This window comes from Podarcis gaigeae, assembly GCF_964106915.1.
Source record: "Podarcis gaigeae genome assembly, chromosome: 8".
Taxonomy (NCBI): domain Eukaryota; kingdom Metazoa; phylum Chordata; class Lepidosauria; order Squamata; family Lacertidae; genus Podarcis; species Podarcis gaigeae.
The window spans coordinates 52357423-52385267 of record NC_139684.1 but is presented as its reverse complement, the minus strand read 5'-3'; the positions used below and the strand labels follow the sequence as shown (position 1 = coordinate 52385267).

The window sequence follows — 27845 nt, the reverse complement described above, 5'->3', positions numbered from 1 at the left end:
AGCCTTTCCCTCGATCTCTGAAGTTTTAAGAGTGATTTACCTCCGGGCACCCCTCCACTACGCCAAAAATAAAAAATCCTGGGATTTTTTTTGTTGATTCTTCCTTTTAAGCACCTCTAATGCACCATCAAATTCTGTCCATTCCACATTTTCCATGTCATGACATCATCCAAAAGCCCTTATTCTGGTACCAGGGCCATTGTGTGGCTAGCAGTTGGCTGCCTTGGGCTCCTTTGGGTGGAAAGGTGGCTACAAATGGAATAATCAAACTAATAGTGTGTGCTCAAGTAGCCGCTGACCAGGAGTGCTTTTTATCAGTTGTACATGGCAATAAGGCTTCCTAGACGTGTGGGTTGTTATCTTGCCTGCAAATCTTAAATATCTATTCTTCAGCATCTGCAGACAAGGCCTTGCAATACAGTCTTCCAGGGTCAAGTGACAAAGATGGTACAGGCACCATTTCATTGAAAGCTGCTTTGGTTTGCTTTTCTCCTCTGCAGGAGTTTTCCCTTTAGCGCAAGGGGAGGAGAAGCAGAAACCTGCAGTCTAAACAGAGCCATGACTCATGCATGTATAGGTTGCCTGGCTTTTGCCTCCCCCTGCCGTTTGGGCAGAACCAAGGTTTGTGCCTCTCCAGATGTGTTCTTAGTTTGGGTGTTGCTACTTGGGAAGAAGCAACCAGCTCCAGCCTCTGCCTGGGATAGCCTGCTTCTTCCTCTCCTCTCCTTTTGCCCATCCAGCAGCACCATCTGTTTGAAGAAAGCTGCAGAGCTTTTTGCTGAGTGACTGAGGCTGGATTTGCTGCAGGGGCTGAACTTCTCACCTTTCTTAAAAGGCCCAGATTGGTGCTCTCTTTGTGTAACTGCAAAGAAGAATAAGGAAGCAGCAGGCCAGCTGTTCTTTGCCTCTTGCCTTCTCTTCCAGGAATGTTTCCTTCACTCTTCCCCAGCCTAGTGCCATCCATTTGTCATACTAGCTCAGTCGGTGGAGCTAGGGCCGTGGGTTAGAGCCCCATATTGAGCAAAATATTCCTACATTGCAGGGGGTTGGACTAGATTGCCCTTGTGGTCCCTTCCAGCTCTACAATTCTATGGTTCTGCAGTTTCTACCAGCATGACTTTGCTGGCTGAGGCTGATGGGAGTTGTAGCCCAAAGCATCTGGGTGGGGGTGGGGAGGTACCAGGTTGGGGGTGGCTGATTTGCTCCTGCCAGGAGTAGTTCTCCAGGGTCCTCAGCAGAGAAGGGCTTTTCCTAGTCCTGCTACCTTTTAACTGGGGATTCTGAGGAGCCAGGTGAGGATACCTGGGGGGAAGGCACCATCCATCCTCTAAGCATCTCTGGCACTGGGAAGAGCAAGAGGCCATATGCAAGAACCACTTTCTGCCTTCCTGAGGATATGATGAAGAAGAGTAGAAGAGTTTGGATTTGATATCCCGCTTTATCACTACCTGAAGGAGTCTCAAAGCAGCTAACATTCTCCTTGCCCTCCCTCCCCCACAACAAACACTCTGTGAGGTGAGTGGGGCTGAGAGACTTCAAAGAAGTGTGACTAGCCCAAGGTCACTCAGCAGCTGCATGTGGAGGAGCGGAGACTTGAACCCGGTTCACCAGATTACGAGTCTACTGTTCTTAACCACTACACCACACTGGCTCTCAATATGATAGCTGGTTCTTGCTGTATGGTTTGGTTTGTCCCTCTTAGGCCACCTCTGCAGACGAGAACTTTCTTCTTCTTTTTGAATTTAATGTTTGGCAAGTAAACAACCAACCAAACAGAACAGAGCAACAACGCAACCTATTCTTATGTCATCAAGTAAGTCGAAACTATATCTCACCATTTGTTTTTGTTTTTTTTTGGTTTGTTGGTTTGTTTTATTTTCTTTTTTCTTTTTTTTAAATATATTTTTATTAAGATTTTTAAACATAAATGCAAATATAATGAACAATATAACATATATCATAACATATTTTCTTCACTTCTTTAGAATTCCTCACGTCTCCCGCTCCCACTTGCACCATTGTCAGTTCTTGCCCGCAATTTACCATCTTGTTTACATTCTTATGTCCCATTCATTTAAAATATAATCTAATATTTCTCCCAAAGGTTTATGATTTTTCCTCAATCTCACTTAGCATCCTAGTTGCATCTAATTTAGTGGTAGTCAATTATTTATGATGTAGCCTCCATCTTAACATTCAACCAAATTACAATGTTTTTTTAAATAAATCTTAAATTTCTTCCAATCTTCTTCAACCTTCTCTTCTCCCAGGTCTCAGATTCTGCCGGTCATCTCAGCTAATTCCATATAGTCTATCAGTTGCATCTGCCACTCTTCCAGTGTGGGTAGATCTTGAGTTTTCCAGTGCTTAGCGATGAGTATCCTTGCTGCCGTTGTTGCATACATAAAAAATGTTTGGTCCTTCTTTAACACCTTCTGGCCGACAATACCCAAAAGGAAGGCCTCTGGTTTCTTCGTAAAGGTATACCTAAATACCTTTTTCAGCTCATTATATATCATTTCCCAGAAGGCCTTCACTCTAGGGCAGGTCCACCAGAGGTGAAAGAATGTTCCATCATTTTCTTTACATTTCCAACATTTGTTATCAGACAAATGGTATATTTTGGCAAGTTTAACTGGGGTCATGTACCATCTATATATCATTTTCATTACATTTTCCTTCAAAGCATTACATGCAGTGAAGTTCAGCCCGTTGGTCCACAACCTTTCCCAGTCCTCAAACATGATATTATGCCCAATGTCCTGTGCCCACTTTATCATAGCCGATTTAACCATTTCATCTTGTGTATTCCATTTTAACAGCAAGTTATACATTCTTGAAAGTACCTTAGTCTTAGGTTCTAACAGTTCTGTTTCCAATTTCGATTTCTCTACCTGGAACCCTAACTTTTTGTCATTTTTAAAAACTTCTTTAATCTGAGCGTAATGTAACCAGTCTCGCACTTTATCCTTCATTTTCTCCAAACCCTGCAATTTCCAATTGTCTCCATCTTTTTCTATTATTTCCCAATATTTTGGCCATTTGGCCTCCATATTGGGTCTTTTTCGGGCCTTAGCTTCCAGCGGTGAAAGCCACCTTGGAGTTTTATATTCCAATAAGTCTTTATATTTTGTCCAGACATTAAACACTGCTTTTCTGACAATATGGTTCTTAAAGGCCTTATTGATCTTAACCTTGTCATACCATAAGTATGCATGCCAACCAAAAGCATTGTTAAAACCTTCCAGATCCAGAACGTCAGTGTCCTCAAGAAGTAGCCAGTCTTTTAGCCAGCAGAAAGCTGCGGCCTCATAGTACAGCTTTAGGTCTGGCAGGGCAAAGCCCCCTCTTTCTTTCGCATCAGTTAATGTCTTAAACTTAATTCTGGGCTTTTTGCCCTGCCAGACAAACTTAGAGATGTCTCTCTGCCACTTCCGGAAGCACTCCGTCTTGTCCACAATCTGTAGTGTTTGGAACAAAAACAACATTTTTGGCAATACATTCATCTTGATAGCAGCCATTCGGCCTAGCAAAGAAAGTTTCAATTTTGTCCAACTATCTAAGTCTCTCTTAATTTCTGACCAACATTTTTCATAATTGTCCTTAAATAGACTCAGATTTTTTGCTGTTATATTTACCCCTAGGTACTTTACTTTTTTAACCACATTTAATTCTGTCTCTCTCTGAAACCGTTCTGACTCTGTATTTGTCAATTTTTTTCCCCAATACCTTAGTTTTCTGTTTGTTTAATTTAAATCCCACCACCCGACCAAAATCTTGAATCAATTGTAATACTCTTTTCGTACTAGATTCTGGCTCCTGCAGGGTCAAAAAAATATATGGAACGCTTCACGAATTTGCGTGTCATCCTTGCGCAGGGGCCATGCTAATCTTCTCTGTGTCGTTCCAATTTTAGTATATGTGCTGCCGAAGCGAGCACTATATCTCACCATTTGTTGTCCTCCAGAGATATGTCACCAGTCCTGGGAATAGTCTTTCATTTCTTGTTTTTAACCAAAGTCAGTTCTCCAAAGATTTAGTGGAGAACTTTCTTAGGGCCTGCTGCAGGAAAGGCTGGCCCCCAACTATTCCGCCCCACTGTTTCTTTTGTCCAGCAGAGTGTGGACATGCAAGGCAGAATTCCCAGGACCAAGAATTACACAGTGCTTCATATTTTCTTTGGCTTCTGCACATTTCTGAATATACAGCAGCAGGAAATGCCATCTCACACTCTGCTTTTCAGCCTCCCATCTTTTGTAACACACTCCTCCACTCCCCACTTCTTTATTTTTCAGTTTCAAAAAACGCATATAACAAGCAATCCCCATATAACCCCCAAGAAACATTCTGTGAATATACAAAGTAAATGCTACAGTCAAACAATAAGCAGGTTAGTACAATAGTTCATGGTTGATTAGGGCAGTTAAGGGTCTTCTACTCTCTGTTTTAACAGATTGTCCCAGAGTAAGGCATGGGTAGCTGGTGGTGGGTGGACAACATTGTCCTTTCCGTTGTACTGAATTAAACATCCACCTTATAGTTCCTCTGGTCTTCGTCTTCCTGAATTAAAAATTAAATAATTAATTATTATGGTCATCTGTAAACAGATTTAATAAAGCTAGCCTTGGATCAGGTTGTATCACCTGTCCTGTAATAGAAGAAACTTCTTCAAAGACTAATTTCCAAAATAATTGGAAAACAGGTATGCATTCACACCACATATTGCAACACACCTTGACTCCTGGGGCAAGAGGCTTGTTAATACCCTGGATTGGATCTTGATGTTATATTTGCATGTTGCTTTCCCCCAAATATGCTTGAGCTAGTGCAGCGGCTCACATAAATCGTAGCCCTATCAAATTTCATTTTATCAGAATAACAAAAGCAGTACAATATATATCTGAAATTCATAAAAGAAAATCACAGAAGCATATTTAGTATACCACACTAACTAACAGCAGGCTGCTTGGTGCCTGTGGGGTGTTCACTTTGGCCTCATGTTGCCCTTTCCTTTCCCTGCAGATGCTACAGCCGCAGTTCAAGTCCCACAACCTGAATGAAGTATTGGGGAAGCTCTTCCAGATTGTCCCTGGAGAGAACCCATACAGCTCCCAGAACTCTCAGCCGTGCCGCCGCTGTGCTGTGGTTGGCAACTCGGGCAACTTGCAAGGCTCTGGTTATGGCAGGGAAATCAATGGGCATGACTTCATCATGAGGTGAGTGACTGGGAGGGCCTGATCCCTCTGTGTCTTGGGCTGTCTTTTCCCCATCATTGCTGGGTTGGCTCTTGCATCGGAGAACAGCAGCCCAGCAAACACTGGGGACGAAGAAAGCAGCAGCAACAGCTGGCGCTTCCTGCCTCTTCCACTCCAGTTTCTCTTCCTGCCAAGGAAGGAGGTTTGACTCCCAGCCCCTCTTGCCTGGCCAATTGACCATCTGACTTCTGGGCAATTCTCTGTTGGTCACCCTCAGACACCCCACCAGCTGTCCAAGGAACAGATAACTGTGCTTGCGTTTCGTTGCTGCTGCGTGAAAGTTTCCAGAAGCTCTGCCAGCATATGGGGTCTGTCACTGTGCAGACACTGCTTTGCAATTTGCAATAGTATTAACTTGTTTCTGGGTTGGCTCAAAACAGGCCTAAAGTGGCTGAAACTGTTTCCCAAAGAAAGGCCTGGAAAGTTGGCATTTCAACTGGAAGCAAAAAATTAAAAATTAAAATTGATGGACTTGGACAAGCTTGGACTCCTAATTGTTAGTGTCTTGACTCCTCGTCATTGTTTCTGGTGGCTCCTCTTGAGTCCCCTGAACTGAGTAGTTTTCTCTTGAATGCATGAGATGGGATGACCTTCTACCACTCTGACAGGATTGCCGGCAGTGCAGAGTCAGTTCAGGTGTTTGGCTGCAGGTCAATATGGCATTTGGGTGGTGTTGTCAAGTGGACACTTGGTTAATCGTATTCGTTCCTCCACCTCTTCTCTCCTGCTCTCCCTCCAACTCCCCGCTCCTTTCATCTCATGGCTTTCTGCAGTTGCAGCCCTGTAGATAGGGGGCTCTTGTGTTCTTGTACAGCACCTAGCACATATGAGATGCTTTTGCAAATAACACATAAGTGGTGTGGGGAACTGAGTTCTCATTCTGAATCCAGCTGACTGTGGAAGAGTGGTGCCTTAGCAGTGTCTGCCCCACCACAGCACCCCTTTCCGGACCCGTTTTTTTGCAGCTATCCTTCATCACCTTGCTGCCATCTAGTGGCAGATCTTTCAAAAAGCAGCTTAAGGTGAAGCATCCTGCAGCGTCCCTGGTGGACAGGGTTCCCAGCTGCCCTTAAAAGAGCAGGTGACGAGATCCAGGTGTTTCTCTGCCAGCTCTGGAATCACATCCTGGATGGGGCTTAGCTGCCTCCTGTGAAGCAATGCGGCCTCTCCTTTCTCAGTGAAGCAAAACCCTCAGGTCTTGCTCCTTGGTTACTATAACTGGGCCTAATGTTATGATTTTGCCTAACTTGGCAACTGGTGGGTGATCCAGGACTGAGCTGAAAAACGTTGCTCCCTCCAGTGTTTGTTGGAGATGGGAGAGGCTGAGTTCTGTCGCTGTTTGCATTTGAGGAGAGCCAGAGTCAGCAGTGTGGCTGTTTTCACCAGAATTGCCCCAAACTAGAGGGCTGCAGCGATTGGGCTGGGTAGGATTAGTTGCATCTGCTGCTGCAGAATATTTGGGCTTCAAGGTGATGCAAAGGAGCCACCATTTGTCTTCTGCAAATAGTTATAAAGGCGCTGTGATTCTTCACTGTATGCTGTTATCACTGCAGTGTAAAAACTGTGCAAGTACCCCCCCTCAAAATAATATCTTTGTGTTCAGAGGGTAGGTTGAGCTGCAACACACACACACACACCTTTTTGTAATAATGAAATGCTCCAGACCACAACTTCAGCAAATGCTTCTCCCTTCTCCCCTATTCTTTCCTTGCAGAATGAACCAGGCCCCTACAGTGGGCTTTGAGGCAGATGTTGGGAGTAGGACAACCCATCACTTCATGTACCCAGAAAGTGCCAAGAACCTGCCGGCCAACGTTAGCTTTGTTCTCGTGCCCTTCAAAGCCCTGGACCTGCTGTGGATGGCAAGCGCCTTGTCGACGGGCCAGATCCGATTGTATGTATCCTACATTGCAGGGGGTTAAGCTTGGAAGACCCTTTGGATACCTTCCAACTCCACAATTCCATGATTCTATCCCTCCCAGTGAGGCAAAGATGGGCAGTCCTGGCCAACAGGCACCGTGTCATTTCCTGGGGACAAGTAATTCCCATTCCTGTGCCTTCAACCCTTTCTGGACCTTGTCTTGGGTAGCATGCTGGTCCCACCCATTATTATTTTTCAGTGTATGGCTAAATGTTTGAAAACAAAAGGTTGCTTCCAGGGTGTAAGCAGAACAGACAGTCCACACTTGAATGTTGTACACAAAATGAGGGATGTAACATACATAAAGGTAAACTCCAGAGCTGCTTGGTTCAATTTCAGGTTGGTCCAGCCCCCAGATTTTCACGGTGGTGTTCCTTGTGTCTGTTGGCCCCTCCATGCCCCCCTCTTCCTTTAAGAGTTAATATGGAGAAGTGACAGAAAGAGGGAAGGGAGGGCAGAGGGAGCAATTGAGCAGAGCAAGAGGGGAGTGAGGAGCATCTCATTCTCATTCTTTCTCCCTTCTGCTTCTCTCATAGCACTTATGCGCCCGTGAAGCCTTTCCTTCGGGTGGACAAAGACAAGGTAAGTCTGGCCCTCATGGAGGAGAGGGAAGGGATGCTCTGAAAATATCCATGTTGGCTTCATCTGCATGGATATTTTCTAAATTCTCATCTCTCTTAAGATAGCTTGAGAAGCAAGTTTTTTGGGTTTTTTGGGTTGGTTGGTTCTGCTAAAAATACAAACAGTTCTTGAATACTATATGCATTACTATACACATACACACTCCAGGTTTCCTAAGGTAATCAGATACATTTTTTAAAATGGAAGTCGCTCTGCACCCCGAGGGGCAACTGAGCATCAAGCAAGAGCAATGAGTCCAGGATTACCCCCAAGCTGCTTATGCACTCCTTCAGAGGGTGTGTAACCCCATCAAGAGCAGGCAACTTCCCAGCCACCCGGTCTAGGGAACCACCCACTAACAGTGCCTCAGTTTTTTCCTCTGGACTGTGTGGACTGAGACTGAAATACTCAATGGCCATGTGGAGGGGCTTCCCACAGAGAAAGGACTGCCTGTTGTGATGTTGTCTTCCGTGATTTGTGTCCTTAGGTTCAAATCTACAACCCAGCTTTCTTCAAATACATCCATGACCGATGGACAGAGCACCACGGACGCTACCCTTCCACGGGGATGCTGGTCCTGTTCTTTGCCTTGCACGTTTGTGATGAGGTGGGTTCTTAAGTGGCTGGAGAGGCTTCCTAGCCTGTAAAGAGAGATTTCATCTTGCAGAGGGAGAGCCAGTGCCTGGAAGTTGGCAGGCTCCTCTCATCTATTTAACAGGCTGGATGCAATAGTTTGTGTATGTGTGTGTGCACACTGTCAGATTTTGATCAGCTTCCTGCCCATCTGGAACTGGTACAGGCCCGTCTTATCCTGAGCCCAAGCAGATCGTCGTCACGCAGCAAAAGGATAAGTAGGTATTGTGCTACATGCTAAATTTTATTTATACTCTATGCTGAGAGAATACAAACATCCATTCTGCCTCTGTGATAGCAGAGAAGCAACTCCTCTCGACACAAAGAAATCGAGAGAGCACTGAAAAACAGGAAACCAGTGTACGTCACATCCAGTCTCCCATTCCCGTGGGAACCCAACAGTAACTCTGACTGTGGAATGTAAACATTGTCTTGTGACAAGTAGTTGCTGCACAGTGAGGGAAATAGAAACCAACATCCTCCCCCTTTCTGTGAACATCACTGGGCAGCATGTTCATACAATATCAGTACAAACCCAACTTATGCACATAGGTACAGTGTTGATCCCTTGGTACAACCTTGGACAATACATCAGCAGGAATTTCATTACCTGGCATATAGGACACCGTTACGAGTCCCTTCTGAACACATTCCCTAGCATGTTGCAGTTTCAATTGCAAATGCTTCGTGCTTTGCTTACACCCTTCAGAATTCAGCAAAGCCAAACATTGTTGTCCTGGTAAACCTGGATTGGACATTTGACAGGAATTTTCATGTCTTTGCACAATTGTAACAACCATTCACAATCCTTAAGTGAATAAGACAGTGCATTCAGTTCAGCTTCACAAGTACTTAAGCTAACTGTTGTTTGCTTCTTGCATGACCAATCAAATAGACCCTGATTGTACATGTAGCAAACTCTAGACGTACTTTTCCTGTCTGTAGTGTCACCACCAAAACTTGCATCTGCAAATATCTCAAGACCACCAGACTTCTGATTGTTAAATCTCAGTCTGTAATGCATAGTGCCTTTCAAATAGCGAGCTATGTGTTTCAGAGCTTTCCAATCCTTAACAGTAGGATTGTTGACTTGTCTGCTTAGCAAATTAAAGCTAACAGCAATGTCAGGTCTTGAACATCTGGCAATGAAGTTCAGTTTGCCTAGCACACTTCTGTACAGTGTAGTGTCAGAAAATGCTCCTTCAGTGTCATCTACCTGATAACCTGTTGTCATCGGTGTGTGTACAGGGTTAGCATCCATCAGGTTTAGTTTGCTTAACACATCAGCAATTTTCCGTGACTGGTGTACTAGAATGTTACCATCTTGATCTCTCTCTATTTCCAGAGATAGGTAGTTGTTTACCTCACCAAGATCTTTCATGTCAAAGTGTTCTTTCAGTTGAGCTAGGGCGTTATTGTACATTGTGAAATCCTTCCAAAAGGACAAAATATCATCAACATAAAACAAGCAATACAGCTTCTTTTGCCCCTCCTCTTTGACAAATGCACATGGATCAGCTTTCCCTTGCTGAAAACCTAGAGAAAACAATACTTCAGTGAGTTTAGTGTGCCAGCACCATGCACTCTGTTTGAGACCATAAAGGGACTTCTTCAGAGCACAAACAAATCCCTGTTTTACCTGTACGCCATCAGGTGGAAGCATATAAAGAGATTCACCTAGAGATCCGTATAAAAATGCTGTATTCACATCGTGGTGAGAAACGTGTAGATTCTCCTCTGCTCAAGCTTGAGCATAAGCCTAATGTTCTCATACCTCACGGTGGGTGAGTAGGTCTCGTGATAGTCTTCTCCTGGTACCTGTAAAAAACCTCTGGCTACCAATCTCGCTTTGTGTCTGACTATCTTGCCATTTTGATCTGTCTTCGCTTTGAAGACCCATTTGCTTCCAAGTAGTTTTATTCTTATGAGTCTGACCAAACTGCGGGAGGCAGTGGAAGACAGAAGTGCCTGGCGTGCTCTGGTCCATGGGGTCACGAAGAGTCGGACACGACTAAACAACAACAGTTTCATTCCTGGAACTACTGGAACTAGCTCCCATGTTTTGTTCCTCTCCAAGGAATCAAGCTCAGCCTTCATGGCATTTAACCATGGCTCAGCATCCTTTGAATCCAAATCCTGGATTTATTGGAAGCTTGAAGGTTCAAATACTTCTTGGAGCTTTTAACAGCTGCCACTGCTGTTTTAGCAAATTCATCAGCAAATCTCTTTGGAGGTCTGCCTTTAATGGCTCTTTGTGACCTGTGAATTAGCCGTAGGTCTTCAACACTTTCTTCTTCCTTCTTAGGAGAAAAGTGGCCTATAGTGAACAGTGGTTCCTCCAATTCTTGATCAAAGCCTTCAGAGGTTCGCATAGAGGCTTTTGAACTCTTGAAATCCTCTGAATCATCTGATTCAGTCTCAGACTCAGGATCAGGACCTTGATCAGTGGGTGTGGGTTGTTGCGGCAGCTGTGGCTGTTGCTGCTGCTGCTGTTGCTGTGGCTGTTGCCTATCCTCAGTCTCATCACTGTCATCAGGATAACATTGGAAAATTCCCACATTCTCCCCCCACTTGGCATTGTACTCAACACTTCTTGTGAGCCTAATTGTCTTAGATTCGGTCATCATTATTCTGTAAGAACCTTTCTGATAACCTAGAAAAATACCATGCAAACCACGCTTACCTAACTTGGAGCTTTGTGGTGTGTGAACCCACATGTCAGAACCAAAAATTCTCATGTTCTTGATGTATGGCTTCTTGCCAAACATCTTTTCATAGGGGGTACAACCAATCAATGGTGATAACCTGCGATTATAACTGTAAAGTACCTGTACCACCAAAAGAGGGCGATAGTGGACCAACTAAATCAGCATGCACTACCTGCTATGGTTCTGTAGCTTGTCTACTAGACACCTTACCTTTCGCAGCCATTTTCACCTTGTTTGCTGCGCATGCCTTACACTTCATGTGGTACCTGCAGGGTTTAATAGTCATACCTTCAACCAAGGCAGGCATTTTGGATACTGCCTCAAAATGCAAATGACCAAATTTCCTGTGAAAATCATGAATACTAATAATAATAATAATAATAATAATAATAATAATAAAATTTTTATTTATACCCCGCCCTCCCCAGCCAAGGCCGGGCTCAGAGCGGCTTACAAGCAATAATAAAAACAAGATGAATGATTACAACTTAAAAACAAAAATAAAATACAACATTAAAATAATGGAACATTAAAATATTAAAATGTAGCCTCATCGCAGGAGAAGGAAAAGAAAGAAAGAGGAGAAAAGAAAAAAAGAGAGAGAGAGAGGGAGGGAATCAAATTGGCTCCAAGCCAAAGGCCAGGCGGAACAACTCTGTCTTACAGGCCCTGCGGAAAGAAATCAGATCCTGCAGGGCCCTGGTCTCATGAGGCAGAGCGTTCCACCAGGCCGGAGCCAGAGTTGAAAAGGCCCTGGCTCTGATTGAAGCCAATCTAACAAAATCATGCATGCAAAACCTTGTTAGAACCTGCAATGCAACAAGTTTCATCCTGCACATCATCAAAATACAATACAAACAAACGATCAACATATTCAGCATACAATACATAATCGTTTTTCTTTGTGATGGTGCACTTCTTGTTCTTGAAGGAAACGTCAATGTTCCGTTCATTCAGCTGCGCAACGCTGAGTAGATTGTGTGCAGCATCTGGAACGTAGAGAACATTGTGAATCGACAAGTCCAAACTGTGAGGAACAACAGTTCCGTAGCCTTGACTGGAGATCGTGTGGTCATCCGCCTGGTGAATCGCACCTTCCTGCGGTGTAAAAGACACTAACAGTCGCTTGTCGTTGCATATGTGGCGCGTCGCTCCTGAGTCAATCACAAAGAACAATCTAGACGTCTTCTGGACCTTTGCAACCTTTGAAGTGAAGTGTGAGACCATTGCCTTGTGCTGCATTGTCCTGGACATTGCCTTGTGCTGCATTGTCCATTGCCTTTGCCTTTTCCGCGTGTTGAGCTTTTGCTGCGCTGCTCTGTCTTGGCCCTGGGAGGTTTGCATTCCCTCTTCATATGGCCTAGATGTCCACACGAGTAGCATTTCACTGCCTTCATAGCTTTGGCGCCATCTAGTGGTTCCACTGCATTCTGGGATGATGGCTGTGAAGACTCCCCCCCCCCCATCCGATGCAGCTAGCACCTCGGCGGTCAGCTTTATTCTGAATCACGGCAGTAACATGTGCTACTGTGATCTGAGCAGTTGGCAAAACAGCAGTCTTGAGTGGCAACGGATTCCCAACTTGAACCCAAAGAGTGTAGTATCATGAAGGAATACACAGCCTCTGGAAAGGTGAGACCTCTCTGTTGCAGCTCATGTCTCAGATTCTGCATCTCCATCAGATGAGCATGCACATCTGCACCTTCAGCAAGTGCCATATCATGCAACTTGGCATAGTAGAACAAAGAAGCACCAGCTTCTGTTCTTAAATGAGAATCCCTTAAAGTGTCCCAGATTTCTCTGGCTGAGGCCTTATCACGCAATAGACATAGCTCTTCTGGGGAAACTAGCAATGCAAGAGTTCCCCTTGCTTTGGAATCCTTAGCTGCCCATTCATCCATCATCGGAGCTGGGGGGATGTCTGTTATGACTTCAAACAGACCCTCTTTTCGCAGAAGAGCCTCTGCGTACAACACCCATTCCGCGTAATTCTTTTTATCAAGCTTTGGAATCCCAAAAACTTCAGCTAGCCTTTCATTAGCCATCTCTGCTGCTTTAAACAAGCTGCGTCTGCTTACAGCAGCTGCATTCCAAAAGCACTTTCAAAAGCACTTTCAAGCCTCTGCCGCAGCAAAAAACTGCTTTGGCTTAAAAGTTCAAAGTCCAGCCTTAAAGCCATTAATTAGGAACTGGCAGGCTGCCCATAGTAAGAGCACATACCTCTCATCAATCTTCTTGACGCGCAGAGCAGATAACGCCACGTTGCCTCTGCCGGCATTCCAATCCTCTGGGCCCATAACCAAAAATGTCAGATTTTGATCAGCTTCCTGCCCATCTGGAACTGGTACAGGCCCATTCTGCCTCTGTGAGAGCAGAGAAGCAACTCCTCTCGACACAAAGAAACCGAGAGAACACTGAAAAACAGGAAACCAGTGTACGTCACATCCAGTCTCCCATTCCCGTGGGAACCCAACAGTAACTCTGACTGTGGAATGTAAACATTGTCTTGTGACAAGCAGTTGCTGCACAGTGAGGGAAATAGAAACCAACACACACGTGTGCCTGTGTGTGTTTTAAAGGGGAGGCAAGGGAGACAGAATGTAAAAAGGTGGGCCACAGTTGCCGACCACTCAGCACAGAGATTCAACACAAGGACAGGTCTGCTAGTTTTACTTAATTATACGATAGTACATTAATTAACACAACACACACACACACTCTTTTGGACATAATAATAAAATATGCTGTAAATTGAGAGATAGAAGAGATTATATATATATATATTTAAAGAATATTTATTAAAGTTTTCAATAATAATACAATAAAAAGAAAAAAGGAAAAAAATAACAAAAATACAAAATTAAAAATAGTCTGTGTTCTCAAGAAGCATCCAGTCTTTCAACCAGCAGAAGGCTGCTGATTCATAGTAAAGTTTAAAGTCTGGCAGGGCAAATCCACCCCTTTCCTTTGCATCAGTTAATATCTTAAATTTTATTCTGGGCTTCTTGCCCTGCCAGACAAATCTAGAAATATCTTTCTGCCACTTCTTGAAACAGTCCATGTTGTCCACAATTTGCAATGTTTGAAACAAAAACAACATTCTAGGCAATACATTCATCTTTATAACTGCAATTCGACCCAACAAGGAAAGCTTCAAATTTGACCAAATTTCTAAATCTTTTTTCACTTCCGTCCAACATTTTTCATAATTATCTTTAAATAAGTTCCCATTTTTAGCTGTCATGTTAATCCCCAGGTATTTCACTTTCTTAACCACAGTCAAACCCGTCTCATTCTGAAACCTCTCTCTTTCAATCAATGTTAAGTTTTTCTCTAAAACCTTAGTTTTTAACTTGTTCAGTTTAAATCCTGCCACGACCAAACTCTTGAATTAGTTCTAAAACCCTTTTAGTAACGTCAATACTAAGTCATCTGCAAATGCTCTCAGTTTCTACTGTTTGGCTCCGACCTGTATACCTTTAACCAACCGGTCCCTTCTAATCATATTCAGCAAAACCTCCAGGACCGATATAAAAAGTAGTGAGGGAATTGAGCACCCCTGTCGTGTCCCTTTTTCTATCTTAAATTCTTCTGTTACCACATTATTTACAATTAATTTAGCCTTTTGTTCAGAGTATATTGCACCTATACCATTTTCAAAACCTTGGCCTACCCCCATCCCCTGTAGGTTCTTTTTCATAAAACTCCAAGAGATGTTGTCAAAGGCTTTCTCCGCATCTACAAATATCAGAACTGCTTTAGTGTTTATATTCACTTCTAGCTTTTCCAAAATGTCAATTATGTTCCTCAAGTTGTTAGACAAATGTCTTCCCGGGAGAAAGCCCGCTTGATCCTTATGAATCTCTTCCATCAATACTTTTTTCAATCTCTTGGCCAAAATGTCAGCAAAAATTTTATAATCCACATTTAATAACGATATGGGGCGGTAGTTCTCAAGTTGAGTCTTTTCAGTCTCTGTTTTCAGTATAAGTGTAATATACGCCTCTTTCCACGACTCTGGTGCCCTTTTCCTTCCAAAATTTCATTGCAGACCTCCTTCAAGGGTTGTATTAGCCATTCCTTCAAAGATCTATAGTATCTGGAAGTCAGCCCGTCCCGTCCTGGAGACTTGCCTAGTTGCATATTTTGGATGGCACCTTCTACTTCCTGTTCAGATATTTTGTGATTCAGCATTAATTTACTTTCTTGAGAGATTTTTTGTAATCCATTTGTCTTCAAAAATCGGTCTATGTCCATTTCCTTCTGTGGCCCTTGTGAGTATAGTTGTTTAAAATACCTCTGGAAGCAATTTCTAATCTCGATAGAAGAGATTATAACCAAACAACCTGATGGGGACCAACAATGCCAGGTGTCTTATATGGCTGTGTCCACACTGGGACGTCTGTGTGTATGTGGGTTGCTCTTTCCATGTGTGCATCTGTGCAACTTCATCCACACATGAACGCATTTAAATTTATGCATCCAAAATCTGTATTAGTGTTTCCTATCCACGCTAGTTGATGGTGTTGATGGATAGTATTTGTGCTCCATGTTGCAGTCCTCTCCCACCTAATGTTCTGTAAACATGAGGCCCATTGTGGGCATGTGCACAGGTAATCATAAAAAGGGGGGGGGGATCCATTTATTGTTGAAATACAAGTTTCCTAATATGCCAGATTTGCACAAAAGAGCTGTGAAAAAATGAATGTGCCCATTTGGCTCCAAGCCGGGCAAGTGTGTGGAGCCTCTCCCATGAAAGGCCTACCACTTCCTCTCCTCCCATTATTATTACTACTGTATTATTATTATTTTATTTATTTATTTATTTATTTATTTATTTATTATATACTGCCCTATACCCGGAGGTCTCAGGGCATTTCACAGAATAAAATCAAGACATAAAACCACAAAACACACGCACAAGAAAACAACCCAATAGCCCCCCCCCAAAAAACAACACATTTTAAAAGGGCATAGGCTGTAAATCAGATTAAACAAAGGCCTGTTTGATAAGGAACATTTTTGCCTGGCACCTAAAGGTGTATAATGATACGGTGAAGCCAGCTTTGCAAAGTCTGGTAGTCATTTACACCTACAGTGCCCCCCCCACCGGCCACTGCATTGTCTCTTAGTGGGTAATCCCACTGGGTTTCACTTCAGTGGATGTTTCCCTTGCTGACAAGGCCCCTCTCTTTTCTTTCCCTGGCTGTAGGTGAACGTTTTTGGGTTTGGGGCAGACAGCCGTGGCAACTGGCACCATTACTGGGAAAACAATCGCTATGCAGGAGAGTTCCGGAAAACTGGGGTGCATGATGCTGATTTTGAAGCCCATATCCTTGATATTCTGGAGAAGACAAACAAGATTGATGTTTATCGTGGCAACTGACCCCTCCAGGCTGCGGTGTTCCAGCACTGACTTGGTGACTGGCCTGCAAGGGATGATGGGCCAGGTGGTGTGGCCGGCTACCTGTTGGGCCTGGGCTGAGCACTGGGTTTCCCCTGAAACCATCAAGATGGACCCTGGGAAACCGAGGCCCCAGGGAGCAAACGAGGTACACTGTTTCTGAAAGCAATTGCAGCAGAAAGATACTCTCAAAGGGGAGTGAAGGAAGTGTGTGTGTTTTCTTGGTCCTCTCCCCTCAAATCAAGAGGATTTTCAAATAGAACAAATCAAGTTTTGAGTATGTAGCACAGGCTTCCCCACCTGGTGGCTAAAAGGAGATACATTGCTGCACACTTTCTTTCTTTGAATGAAGTAGGAAGGGGTGCACAAAAGCAGCCAAAGGAGGAGGAAATCTACCTGGTGGCTGGCCAGGTTTGGCTGCTCTTTGACCAGTTCTCAGAGGTCTGCCCTTCTGAGTCTGCTGGGAAGCCTGGACACTGACTGGTTGCTAAGAGTGAGGCACTGCAAGGCTGCCTTTGAAGCTGCAACTGGAAGAAGCCCTTACAATCCAGAGAGACTCCGCTGTTGTTATTTTTTAAAAAAGCAAATGAACAATCAACTTCCCTTTGCTAAATGGCACTTCTCCCTTCCCACTTTTGTCCAGGGAAGATCCTTTTTTGTGTGTCTTCATTTTGTACAATCAGGTTTAAAATGCAGAGAGCAGCTGGATTGTATTTGTTGTTGTTACAATCAAGTAAACTCTGGAAGATTTTGCTTGCGGAAGCCAAGTCTGGGAGGTGCGGCACCTACGGAAGACTCTGAAGACTCAGCACCCTGACTCTGGCAGGTGGTTATGGACAGGCGGTTTTCAGGGAGCCAGTGCCACCTGGGACAGGCACCGCCCCCTTGTGCTAGAAACTAAGGGGAACCCATGCCAAAGCCACCCGAGTTTCAGACCCGGTGACTTCTACCTTTCTCTACCATTCATGGCTGTAATCAAGTTGGCCGCCATCTTGGGTTTGGGTGAGCAGGAGGTTCCCTCTCATGGCAAACCGTTTCTTGTGATCTCAGAGCAGGGTGCCTGCATGTGTTTGCCTACTCTACCTCCACCTTTCTGCCCCACCCTTTTACTCAAATTGTTTCAATGACGGGGGGGGGGGGAGCCAAGGAGGTGGCCCCCAGTCTGAAAGGACTGGCCAGCTGCCTCCAGATAGTCCGGACCTTGACTGAAAGAACTGCTTGCTGCCCCACCACCAAGACTCCCTGCCACTGGACTGATTTGTGTAGCTAAGTCCCTGCAGATTGCAGCAGAGAGGGGGAGGGAGAGGGAGAGAGGTGGTTTGGAAGGGTGGAAGAGCACTAGGCTGCATTGCTGGAGGGTAGCAAGCTAGCTGAAGGGCAGAGTAGGAGGAGCTCTAGAAGCTAGGCTGGTGGAAAGCAACATAGCATGTGGAGAGCTGCCTAGTTTCAGGGTTTGTTTGTTTCCCTTTTCTCATAATCATATTCAGATGCAGCAGGGGTTCCTCCTGGTGATGAGAAAGTCAGGGGGCGGGTGAGCCATGCTACTCAGGAACATGTCCTTCATGAAAGGAATCTGGTGTTTGCGTCAGCTGCATTTGGGCAATTGAAGAGGACTGGCTGTCAACTTGTCAGCCCTCTAGACCTAATGTTTTCCATTCCTGAAGGCTTCCAGGATTTAACCAACACAGGTATTGTACACAGGTATTATTTAATGTTTTGCTGTTGGGCCATGGGCAAGTTCTGCTGATATGTTTTATAACCACTGAAAGGAGCAGGCAGACTTGTCCTTCGAACGGAGCCCTGTGGCATCCTCACTTCGCACTGTCCATGGGTTTGCACTGGCCTCGCCTTTTAGTTGGGGGCAGGAGGCTTAGGAAGTTGGGCTACATTACATTTCTTGACCTTGGAAGGGAGGAGAGCAGGGGCGAAGGCAAAGCTAAAGGACTTCCCTCTTGTTTGGGCATCAGGCATTTGTGGGTATGCAGGCCAAGACGCCAGGCACCAGCCCTCCCTTTTCTCTGCCCTTCAAAACTGCAATCATGCCAAACAGTATTGAATACGTATTTCTTTAAAAAGAAAAAAAGATGAATTGTGTAGGAGGGAGCAGCCCTAAAGGGGACCAATCCTGATTCCTTGTGGCAACAGTGACTTAACTGCACAGCCTAGAAAACCCTGTTTCTTCTCTTTCCTCCTGTACCTCCCCCACCCTGTTTACATGCCTCTCAAGAGGGTTGTGTGTGTTGAGGGAGTAGAGCACATTAGAGACCAGAGAGATGCTCTTTGTTTGAACCGCAAAGTCTTCTGCTAATGAGCTTCTGCTGCCATCTGGATGCTGAGAGGCAGCAGGACTGGCCAGGCTCACTGTGCAGCCTCCCAGCTGCTGTGTATGGTCAGAGTAAAAGGGAGCAATTCTGTCTCTAGAAGAGCATCGACCAGGCATGTACTTCTAGGGGGGCAGCCATCCAGGCACCACCCTCCAGGGGTTTGAGACTCCTCCAAGCCAATACTGCCTCATGCTGCTGTGGCTGAAAGTCCAAAACCCCTGGAAGGCACATCTGGTTGGGCATCTGGAGCCTCCCTCCTGCCAGCTGGCTGAGGGAGCAGGCGGTCCACCTGTTCTTTTTTCTTCTTTCCAATACTTTCCTAAAATCTCTGGGCACTTTTTTTGGCAGGTGGGGTGGGGGATAAATTTTGAGCATCAAAGAGTGCCTTGACTTGCCCTGCTGGCTCCCTTGGACTCTTTCCACTCACTGATGGTTTTGACTGCTATGTGCTTGCCTTTCCCCCCTCTGTCTCTCCCTTCCTGCTGTTCTATGTATGTGTGGAGAGGTTTTGCCTGAGCAAAAGAGCCAGTTTGGAACAAGGCTGGCCCCTGCCTGGCTCTCAGCAGCACCTGCATGGCTGCCTTCTGGTGGGGGACAATCTTTCCAGGCCACTCCACCCCTGGGCCTTCAGAGCAGCAAATATTCCTCATCTCACTCTGTCACTTGGAAATGAAAATCTTCCCCACCTCTCCCCTCTGCCTCTTTTGTAAATGGGTTGCAATTATTCCTGCTGAATGGCTTGAGAGAATCTCTTCTGCCTCTTCAGCAGCCTGCTCACTTAATGCCTGCAGGAGACAAAGCTGGTAGGTTGTGATGGGTGACTATATCTAGGTAGAACTTGTATGGCAGAGCATGAAATGTTGTGCAACCTTGGTCGGATCCTGCCTTACCACCTGCCTTTTCCTTGGGACCATCTCTGCTCCAAAGAGAAAAGCTCCTCCCTAGGGAGGGCTCTGCATCCTACATTGCCGACAATGAGCTGCGGACTGGCAGGAACAGAGTTCGGGTTGTGTAAGTGGCCAAATGAATGTTCTCAGTTTGCAAAGATTCTTTAAGATGCTCTTGCTGGGCATCTCTGTTGGCTGAACCCAGGTTTCTCCCCCCCCCCACACACCTTCAGTGAGGTAATTTCCACTTGACTTTGGTTTTGCCACCTGGTCAAAGAGTCCTGCATCTCTGAGCCACCCTCCCCTGGCTCCTACAAATGAGCTGCCAGCTGGACACATGGCCAGCCCATCCATAGGATAAGGCAAATGGTTGTTCCTGGTGGATCATTTGCAAGAGAGCTTCCCACTGCTGCTGTGACACGATTCCTTTCTCCACAGTAGCTGACCTTCAGTCCCCAGCCAGCAGTTTTGCTGAATAACCGGGGGGTGGGTGGTTTGGAACTTTAGAGCTGCATGGAACAAACCTCTGCCCTTTCAGAGTTGCCAGTGGCTGAGTTGGACGACGTATGCGGTGGCTGCTGGCAAACCCCAGGACGATTTCTCAAACCAGCAAAATTGTCTGAATAGAGGTTGCAGGTGTGAGAGGTGTGCCCCATGTGTCTCAAGGGAAGGAAAAGTCTGGAGGAGGTCTTGTGCTTTCCCCAGAGTGATCAGAAGCACTCCTGCTTAACTCCCCCTTCTGCTTCCTGAGCTCCACAGACTGAGGTAGACTTGGAGGCCTGGACCATCAACTCCCACCCATGGTCCAAGCCCCAAGACTTCCTTTCTCCTCCTCTGAATGAAAGTTCTGCCTGCCTCCCCATCCCTTCTGCCTTGGGCTGCCTCTGTAGACAAATCTCTTATAAGCAGCTACTTATAAACTAAGGAAATCATGGATCCAAAGCTGTTTGCCCTCCTTTTCTAGCCTACACTTCACTTTATCAGTATTACATGCAGTTCTGCTGCCTCCGTTTGTACTTTTTGACTTCACATGCCACAGTTGGAAGAAACTGGATTTATTTTGTGTTCTGTTGTACAAAATAAAATCTGTACCTTTTTCCTTCTGCTGATTTCTGCAGTGGCTGCGTGGGTGGAGCTTTTTTCTTTTCCTTTCTGTGTTTGTGTTTCTGGCCCCTAAGCATCTCCCAACCCAGGTTGTTGTTGCGTTCTGAAGGTAAAGGAAGGACTGGCCAGCAAGACTCTGGGAGGAAGGGCACATAATAATCTGCCACACCCTGGCCCAGGTCCCTTTTATTAACAAAAGAACTTTTAACACAGCATTTGTAAGAACCAAACAGATTTCCTCTGAGCATTTCAAAAAATCCCCACGTGGGACAAAGTCAGATCAGCGGAATCCTTTTAACTACAAAGAAACTATTTCCTACTTGAGCATCCATTCATGGTTAAGCTAAATAAACAAGAACCAAGAGTCATAGAATCATAGAGTTGGAAGAGACCACAAGGGCCATCGAGTCTAACCCCCTGCCAAGCAGGAAACACCATCAGAGCACTCCTGACATATGGTTGTCAAGCCTCTGTTTAAAGACCTCCAAAGAAGGAGACTCCACCACACTCCTTGGCAGCAAATTCCACTGTCGAACAGCTCTTACTGTCAGGAAGTTCTTCCTAATGTTTAGGTGGAATCTTCTTTCCTGTAGTTTGGATCCATTGCTCTGTGTCCGCTTCTCTGGAGCAGCAGAAAACAACCTTTCTCCCTCCTCTATGTGACATCCTTTTATATATTTGAACATGGCTATCATATCACCCCTTAACCTCCTCTTCTCCAGGCTAAACATGCCCAGCTCCCTTAGCCGTTCCTCATAAGGCATCGTTTCCAGGCCTTTGACCATTTTGGTTGCCCTCCTCTGGACACGTTCCAGTTTGTCAGTGTCCTTCTTGAACTGTGGTGCCCAGAACTGGACACAGTACTCCAGGTGAGGTCTGACCAGAGCAGAATACAGTGACACTATTACTTTCCTTTATCTAGATGCTATACTCCTATTGATGCAGCCCAGAATTGCATTGGCTTTTTTAGCTGCCGCGTCACACTGTTGGCTCATGTCAAGTTTGTGGTCAACCAAGACTCCTAGATTCTTTTCACATGTACTGCTCTCAAGCCAGGTGTCACCCATCTTGTATTTGTGCCTCTCATTTTTTTTTGCCCAAGTGCAATACTTTATATTTCTCCCTGTTAAAATTCATCTTGTTTGTTTTGGCCCACTTCTCTAATCTGTCAAGGTCGTTTTGAAGTGTGATCCTGTCCTCTGGGGTGTTAGCCACCCCTCCCAGTTTGGTGTCATCTGCAAATTTGATCAGGATGCCCTTGAGTCCATCATCCAAGTCGTTGATAAAGATGTTTAATAAGACCGGGCCCAAGACAGAACCCTGTGGCATCCCACTAGTCACTCTTCTCCAGGATGAAGAGGAACCATTGATGAGCACCCTTTGGGTTTGGTCAGTCAGCCAGTTACAAATCCACTGAGTGGTAGCATAGCTTCTTTACAAGAATATCATGGGGCACCTTGTCAAATGCCTTGCTGAAATCAAGGTAGGCTACATCCACTGCGTTCCCTTTATCTACCAGGGTTGTAATTCTGTCAAAAAACGAGATCAGGTTCGTCTGACATGACTTATTTTTCAGAAATCCATGCTGACTATTGGTGATCACAGCATTCCTTTCTAGGTGGTCACAGACTGTTTGCTTAATGATCTGTTCCAGAATCTTCCCTGGTATTGATGTCAGACTGACTGGGCGGTAATTATTTGGGTCCTCTCTTTTCCCCTTTTTGAAAATAGGGACAACATTTGCCCTCCTCCAGTCTGCTGGGACTTCGCCTGTTCTCCGGGAATTCTCAAAGATGACTGCCAGTGGTTCTGAGATCACATCTGCCAGTTATTTTAATACTCTTGGATGCAGTTCATCTGGCCCTGGAGACTTGAATACATCTAAACTAGCCAAGTATTCTTGTACTATCTCCTTAGTTATTCTGGGCTGTGTTTCCTCTGCTGAATCATTTGCTCCAAATTCTTCAGGTTGGGCATTGTTTTCTTTATTCCTCCTTGGAATACATTACCATCTCTGGGTATACTCTGTTCCTGGCCCTTAAGATCGATCTAAAGATTAACAAAAGCTACGTCAAAGCTGCCTCCTTATCTTTATGACCTGGTGAAGCAACTGGTTTGTGTACAGATTTGTCAAGCCTAGAGAAAATGGGGCAGAGATGCAGAGGCTTGTGGGATTGATAAGAAATCATGTCAAATGGTGGCAAGATGGCGGCTGTAACAACTTCTCCTCCGTGAACCCTCCTGGATTACAAACCTTTTATAGCCTTTTACAGCCTTTTATAGCCGTTTTTATAGCTGTTTTTATTAGACTTTTAATTATTTTACCTCTGTTAGAAGTTTTAACCGTTTTATCTCTACTGTTGGCCAGTCGTGGCCAATATACATATTAACAAGGATATTCAAACCTTCTGCTGAGAAAGCCTGCTGCTGATTAGAAACGCCGCCTTGAAGACTGGGTTATGCTGAGCAGTGGAGGAGGAGTAGCAGAGGAGTTGTGTCCACAAAAGATAAGTTCTCTTTTTATCTCCGTTTACGTCTACTTTTAACCTCCGTAGTCAGTGAGACAGTGACAAATGGGTCATGGCAAGCGACCAAGATCTGCTGAGAAAGGTTGTTCACCTCCAAGAGCAAAGCAGTCAAAGCAGTCAAAGCTTGAATGTCTCTCACCACCTACTAACAATAACAGCCAAACAGAGCAAGTAATTGTTTCTGCGGTCGAAACATACAACCGCTTTTGGCCTCTGTATGGTCAAGGGGAGCTGGAAAAGCCAGTTGATCCAGAGGGGGATGGAAGCCATAGGGAAGCCCCCCTTCCTGACACCTTAATTACACCTTCGCCATCACTAAAACAGGACGCATCAGGGCAAACTGCCCATGAATCAGTACCTGATCAAATACAACTAGTAATCAGGACTTTAAGCTACATTTTCAAGCAATTGGAAGGGATTTCTTTATCTTTGAATAAACTTTCACAAGCCCTTCTGACGCATCCATCTTCCTCAACTGAGCTATCTAATTTGCATCAATCTCCTGTGCAGCTTGTAAGTGCCTTAAAGAGACAACATGACCAGAAATCTCACCTTAAGGGTTCTAGAAGCAGGCTGCCACTGCCCCAAAGGAACAAGCAATCCTTGATTTTTCAACCTAATAAAATATGTCTATCCATTTTTTCCCGTGACGCTCCCAGACTTAGGTGGAATAACCTGAGGATGGCTAAAGGGTACCTACGTGATTTGCTAAATATCCCTTTTTTCCAGATAGATCTTATATCTGTAGTACCCCTAAATGCCACGCCCTGGCCAAGGAAATTTATGCTCTCCTTCCAGTCTGCAAGGGTCCCACATCTTCTTGCAAGACAAAAAGACCAGCTGGCAGCCTGGGAGATTGTAACAACAAGAGTCTTTAAGGACACGAGTGTCAAACCTCTTTTTGCCAACTTCTTAACCGACAATGAATGCTCGTTACCTCCTTCTGTTCCAATAATAAAGGAAAAAACACCTAGCCGGGTACCCCCTGTTCCACCTGCGACCCCAAGTGCCCATCTAGTTACGCTGAGGAATGATCCAATTGCAAGTGGAGATTGGAATATCCCTGAAGAGAGAAATCTTATCTCCTCTTATGGAAAACTCCCTTCAGAAGAACAGCAGGCTATTCTCGACAGATTGGATCTACTCAAACAAAGACTCCTATCGCAAGGGGACCCCTCTATGCCGACGAGAGAGGAGAGCAGGCGCTCCACGTCCCACAAGGCGTCTCCATCAAATGCCTTGATAAGCTTTCAACCTGCTACTTTGTTACCCCCTACTGATCTGAATCAGCAGTCACCTGTTGACCAACAGCACCATTCTACCGTGGAGGAAGTCGATAAACTCAACACTCCCGTCTCTGACCTTATGTCCAATCAAAATATGGAAGTTGATGAATCCTTTGCTTCAATGCCAGAGCTAGAATCTACCCTGTCTGAAGATCACCAGGAAATGATTATGCATGCACCATCCCCACGCTCACGTCCTTCTATACATCTGCGTGATAATTCTTCTCCATCTGCGCAACAACTACAAGTGATGGCTGGAACACCTCTTAGCGCTACCCTGGTTAAGACTGACAACTCTGAAGGATCTACTAGTATAGCCCATCAAAGACCTACTACTACTCACCTCAATGAACAGCATCCGACCTCACCAACTTTGCCTAATTCTTCCTCCCCGGCAAAGCCCTCCCTGCCTGTTAATGTTACCAAATCATGGATTCGACCAACACAGAAGAAGACCTTATCCGCACAAACTAAAATTACTGATTTCTTTATGGGTCCTCCTCCTACCTCCAAGAACCTATTAAACAACTCAAAGTGACAATTACCGGGACAGCACAAGGATCTGACATTATCAATACTTAGCTGGAACATTGCTGGTTGGAGAACCAAGAAATCAGATCCCGAATTCAGGAAGTATATAAATTCATTTAATATCATTCTATTCCAAGAAACATGGGATGAGGAAGAGATTACCATAGACGGCTTTGATCTTCTAACACTTCCGGCCTCCCCTTCCTTGAAAGGTGGTCGCCCCAAAGGGGGTCTTTTGATTGGGATCTCACTCCAACTTCACGCCAAATTCACTCTGGTACGGGCTTCCCCGCCTTTTGCTCTATCTGGACTGATCGCAGAAGGGAAGTCCTCATTACTAATTACTAATGCCTATCTCCCCCCTGAAGGCTCTGCACCTGATCTTGATTGGAGATGGGAATCATTTGAAAATCACCTATTGTCATGTCATACCAAATGCCCTAACTCGTACTCCTTAATTGGGGGAGACTTTAATGCTCGTATTGCCACAAACTGGGACCTACTAACCAAGTCCAAACGGTGGACTCCCCCATGCTTGGACAACTTTGACTTGGAACATGCCAGAATTAGAACTTCAAAGGACAACAGAGTAAACAAAGCAGGAGTGACCCTTTACCAAATGGCCATTCGCCTGAATCTAGTCTTCTTGAACGGCACCTTCCCCCCCGACATACCGGGGGAGTTCACTCACCTGGGACTAGCATCTAACAGTGTTATCGATTACTTCTTGATCTCTGCAAATTTGGCCGTTAATGTACTTTCCTTCCAAGTTGAAAACCAACATTTCAGTGATCACCTTCCAATAGTGACCACTTTGTCATTGTTCCGGTGCCAGAAGGACTATAAACACTCAGTCCTTCTGGAAACCTCATCATCGACCAAAATAAGAGGGATCAAATGGTCAGAGGCTGTGGCCCAAAAATACCAGGAATTTTTTCATAGGGAAATCATTGCCTATCTACCTCAAGTAACTACTGATTTACAAGACTTCAATTCGGTTTTGAAACTTTTTAACCTTCTTATAACAAACCTTACCACTTTTTTTACATCACCTCCTCAAAAGGCGAAAGTGGCGCATTGCAGTACTGGGGCCCCTTGGTTTAACACCTCTTGCAAACAAGCAAGATCCCTTCTTCATTCTATTTATAATGAATACAAAAACTCTAATGCCCAGGCTCTACCACCCTCCTATTTACAAGCCAAAAGAGCATACAAACAGACTTTAAAGCTGGCCAAACGCGAATGGTACCAAAAGCGTTGGCGAGCCTTGATTGCGGCCTCTAGATCCCGCAGACCACAGGAATTTTGGGCTCTGATAAACAAAAGAGGAAGGAAGTACCCACTGGCGATTATCCCTGCGCCCACATGGGAACAATTCTTGAGTAAATATTTCTCTTTGGCAGAGGAATCCAACTCATCCACGGAATTCCGAGCCGACCATCTACCTTTGTGGCCCTCTACCGACCCAGAGCTGATAATGGACTTGATACTAGATCTGAAAACTGGCAAAGCCCCTGGGCCGGATCTAGTCCCTGCTGAGGCTATTGTTGCGCAACCGAGGTGGTGGGCTGAAATTCTGGCCAAAGTCTTTGATGCAGTTAATTCTACGGGGCTTATCCCTAGGTCATGGAAGGAGGCCGTGATCGTACCAGTCCATAAAAAGGGTCCCCCTGCTGACCCAGAGAACTACCGGAACATCAGCCTTTTGTCTATCATCGGGAAAATCTATGCAAAATTTTTGCTGTCTAAGCTGTCCCATTGGGCATACGACTCAAATTTGATTGGCCATGAGCAAGCGGGCTTTAGGAACAATTATTCGACCACGGACCATATGGTAATTATGTATCATCTTGCCAGAAAATATTCTGCCCCGAGTCGGGGGCGCCTATGTGTCGCTTTCATAGACTTAAAGGCCGCCTTCGACAGTATCCCAAGAAACTGTCTATGGAAGAAATTAGAGAGATGGGGCATAGATAGAAGGCTGTTATGGCTTATAACCCAATTACACCACGGGTCGTCGGCTAGAGTGAGACTCACACCGGCGGGAAACCTATCCAATGAGGTCCCAATAAATAGAGGAGTGCGCCAAGGCTGCATTTTGGCCCCACTCCTCTTCAACTTGTTTATTAGCGACATGAAGCTCTTTCTGAGTGAGTCTCAAGCCAACATTCATGCCCCCCGCCTAGCTGATTTTCGCTGCCCTCTGCTCCTATATGCTGACGATGCAGCGATCCTTTCCTACACTAGAGTCGGTTTATGCAGAGCTCTAAAGATTTTTGCGGCTTATTGCAAACTCAACCATCTGACAATTAATCATGGAAAATCTAAAGTACTGGTCTTTACCAGGTCTCGGAAAACTTACAGCTGGAAGTTAGATGGAGTCCAATTAGAACAGGTTTTCAAATTTAAATACCTGGGAGTCTTTTTTCACTACAACCTAAGCTGGAAGCCACAGATACAGTATTTACTGAACAAAGGGAAAACAATACTTTACACTTTACTCCAATTTTTTGCGGTCGACGGAGCCTCCCACATCCCTTCTGCATTGAAGGTGTACCACGCAAAAGTGGTTTCCACCCTCTGTTATGCTGCCCCACTCTGGGCCCCAGGGTCCAATTTAACATCGCTGGGGACATTGCAGAA

The 27845-nt window shown here is 45.1% G+C and overlaps 1 protein-coding gene across 2 annotated transcripts in view; it reads left to right on the top strand.

The window, feature by feature from the left end:
* The window catches only part of ST3GAL2 (ST3 beta-galactoside alpha-2,3-sialyltransferase 2), a 38677-nt gene extending 20088 nt beyond the window's left edge, over nt 1–18589 (top strand). For both annotated transcript variants that reach the window (XM_083753031.1, XM_083753032.1), the window contains exons 3-7: nt 5023–5216; nt 6970–7149; nt 7713–7758; nt 8285–8404; nt 16351–18589. In XM_083753031.1, coding sequence (XP_083609157.1) covers nt 5023–5216; nt 6970–7149; nt 7713–7758; nt 8285–8404; nt 16351–16524 — 714 coding nt within the window. In that variant the 3' untranslated portion in view covers nt 16525–18589. The remainder of the gene's footprint in view (nt 1–5022; nt 5217–6969; nt 7150–7712; nt 7759–8284; nt 8405–16350) is intronic.
* The last annotated feature ends 9256 nt before the right edge of the window (nt 18590–27845 follow it).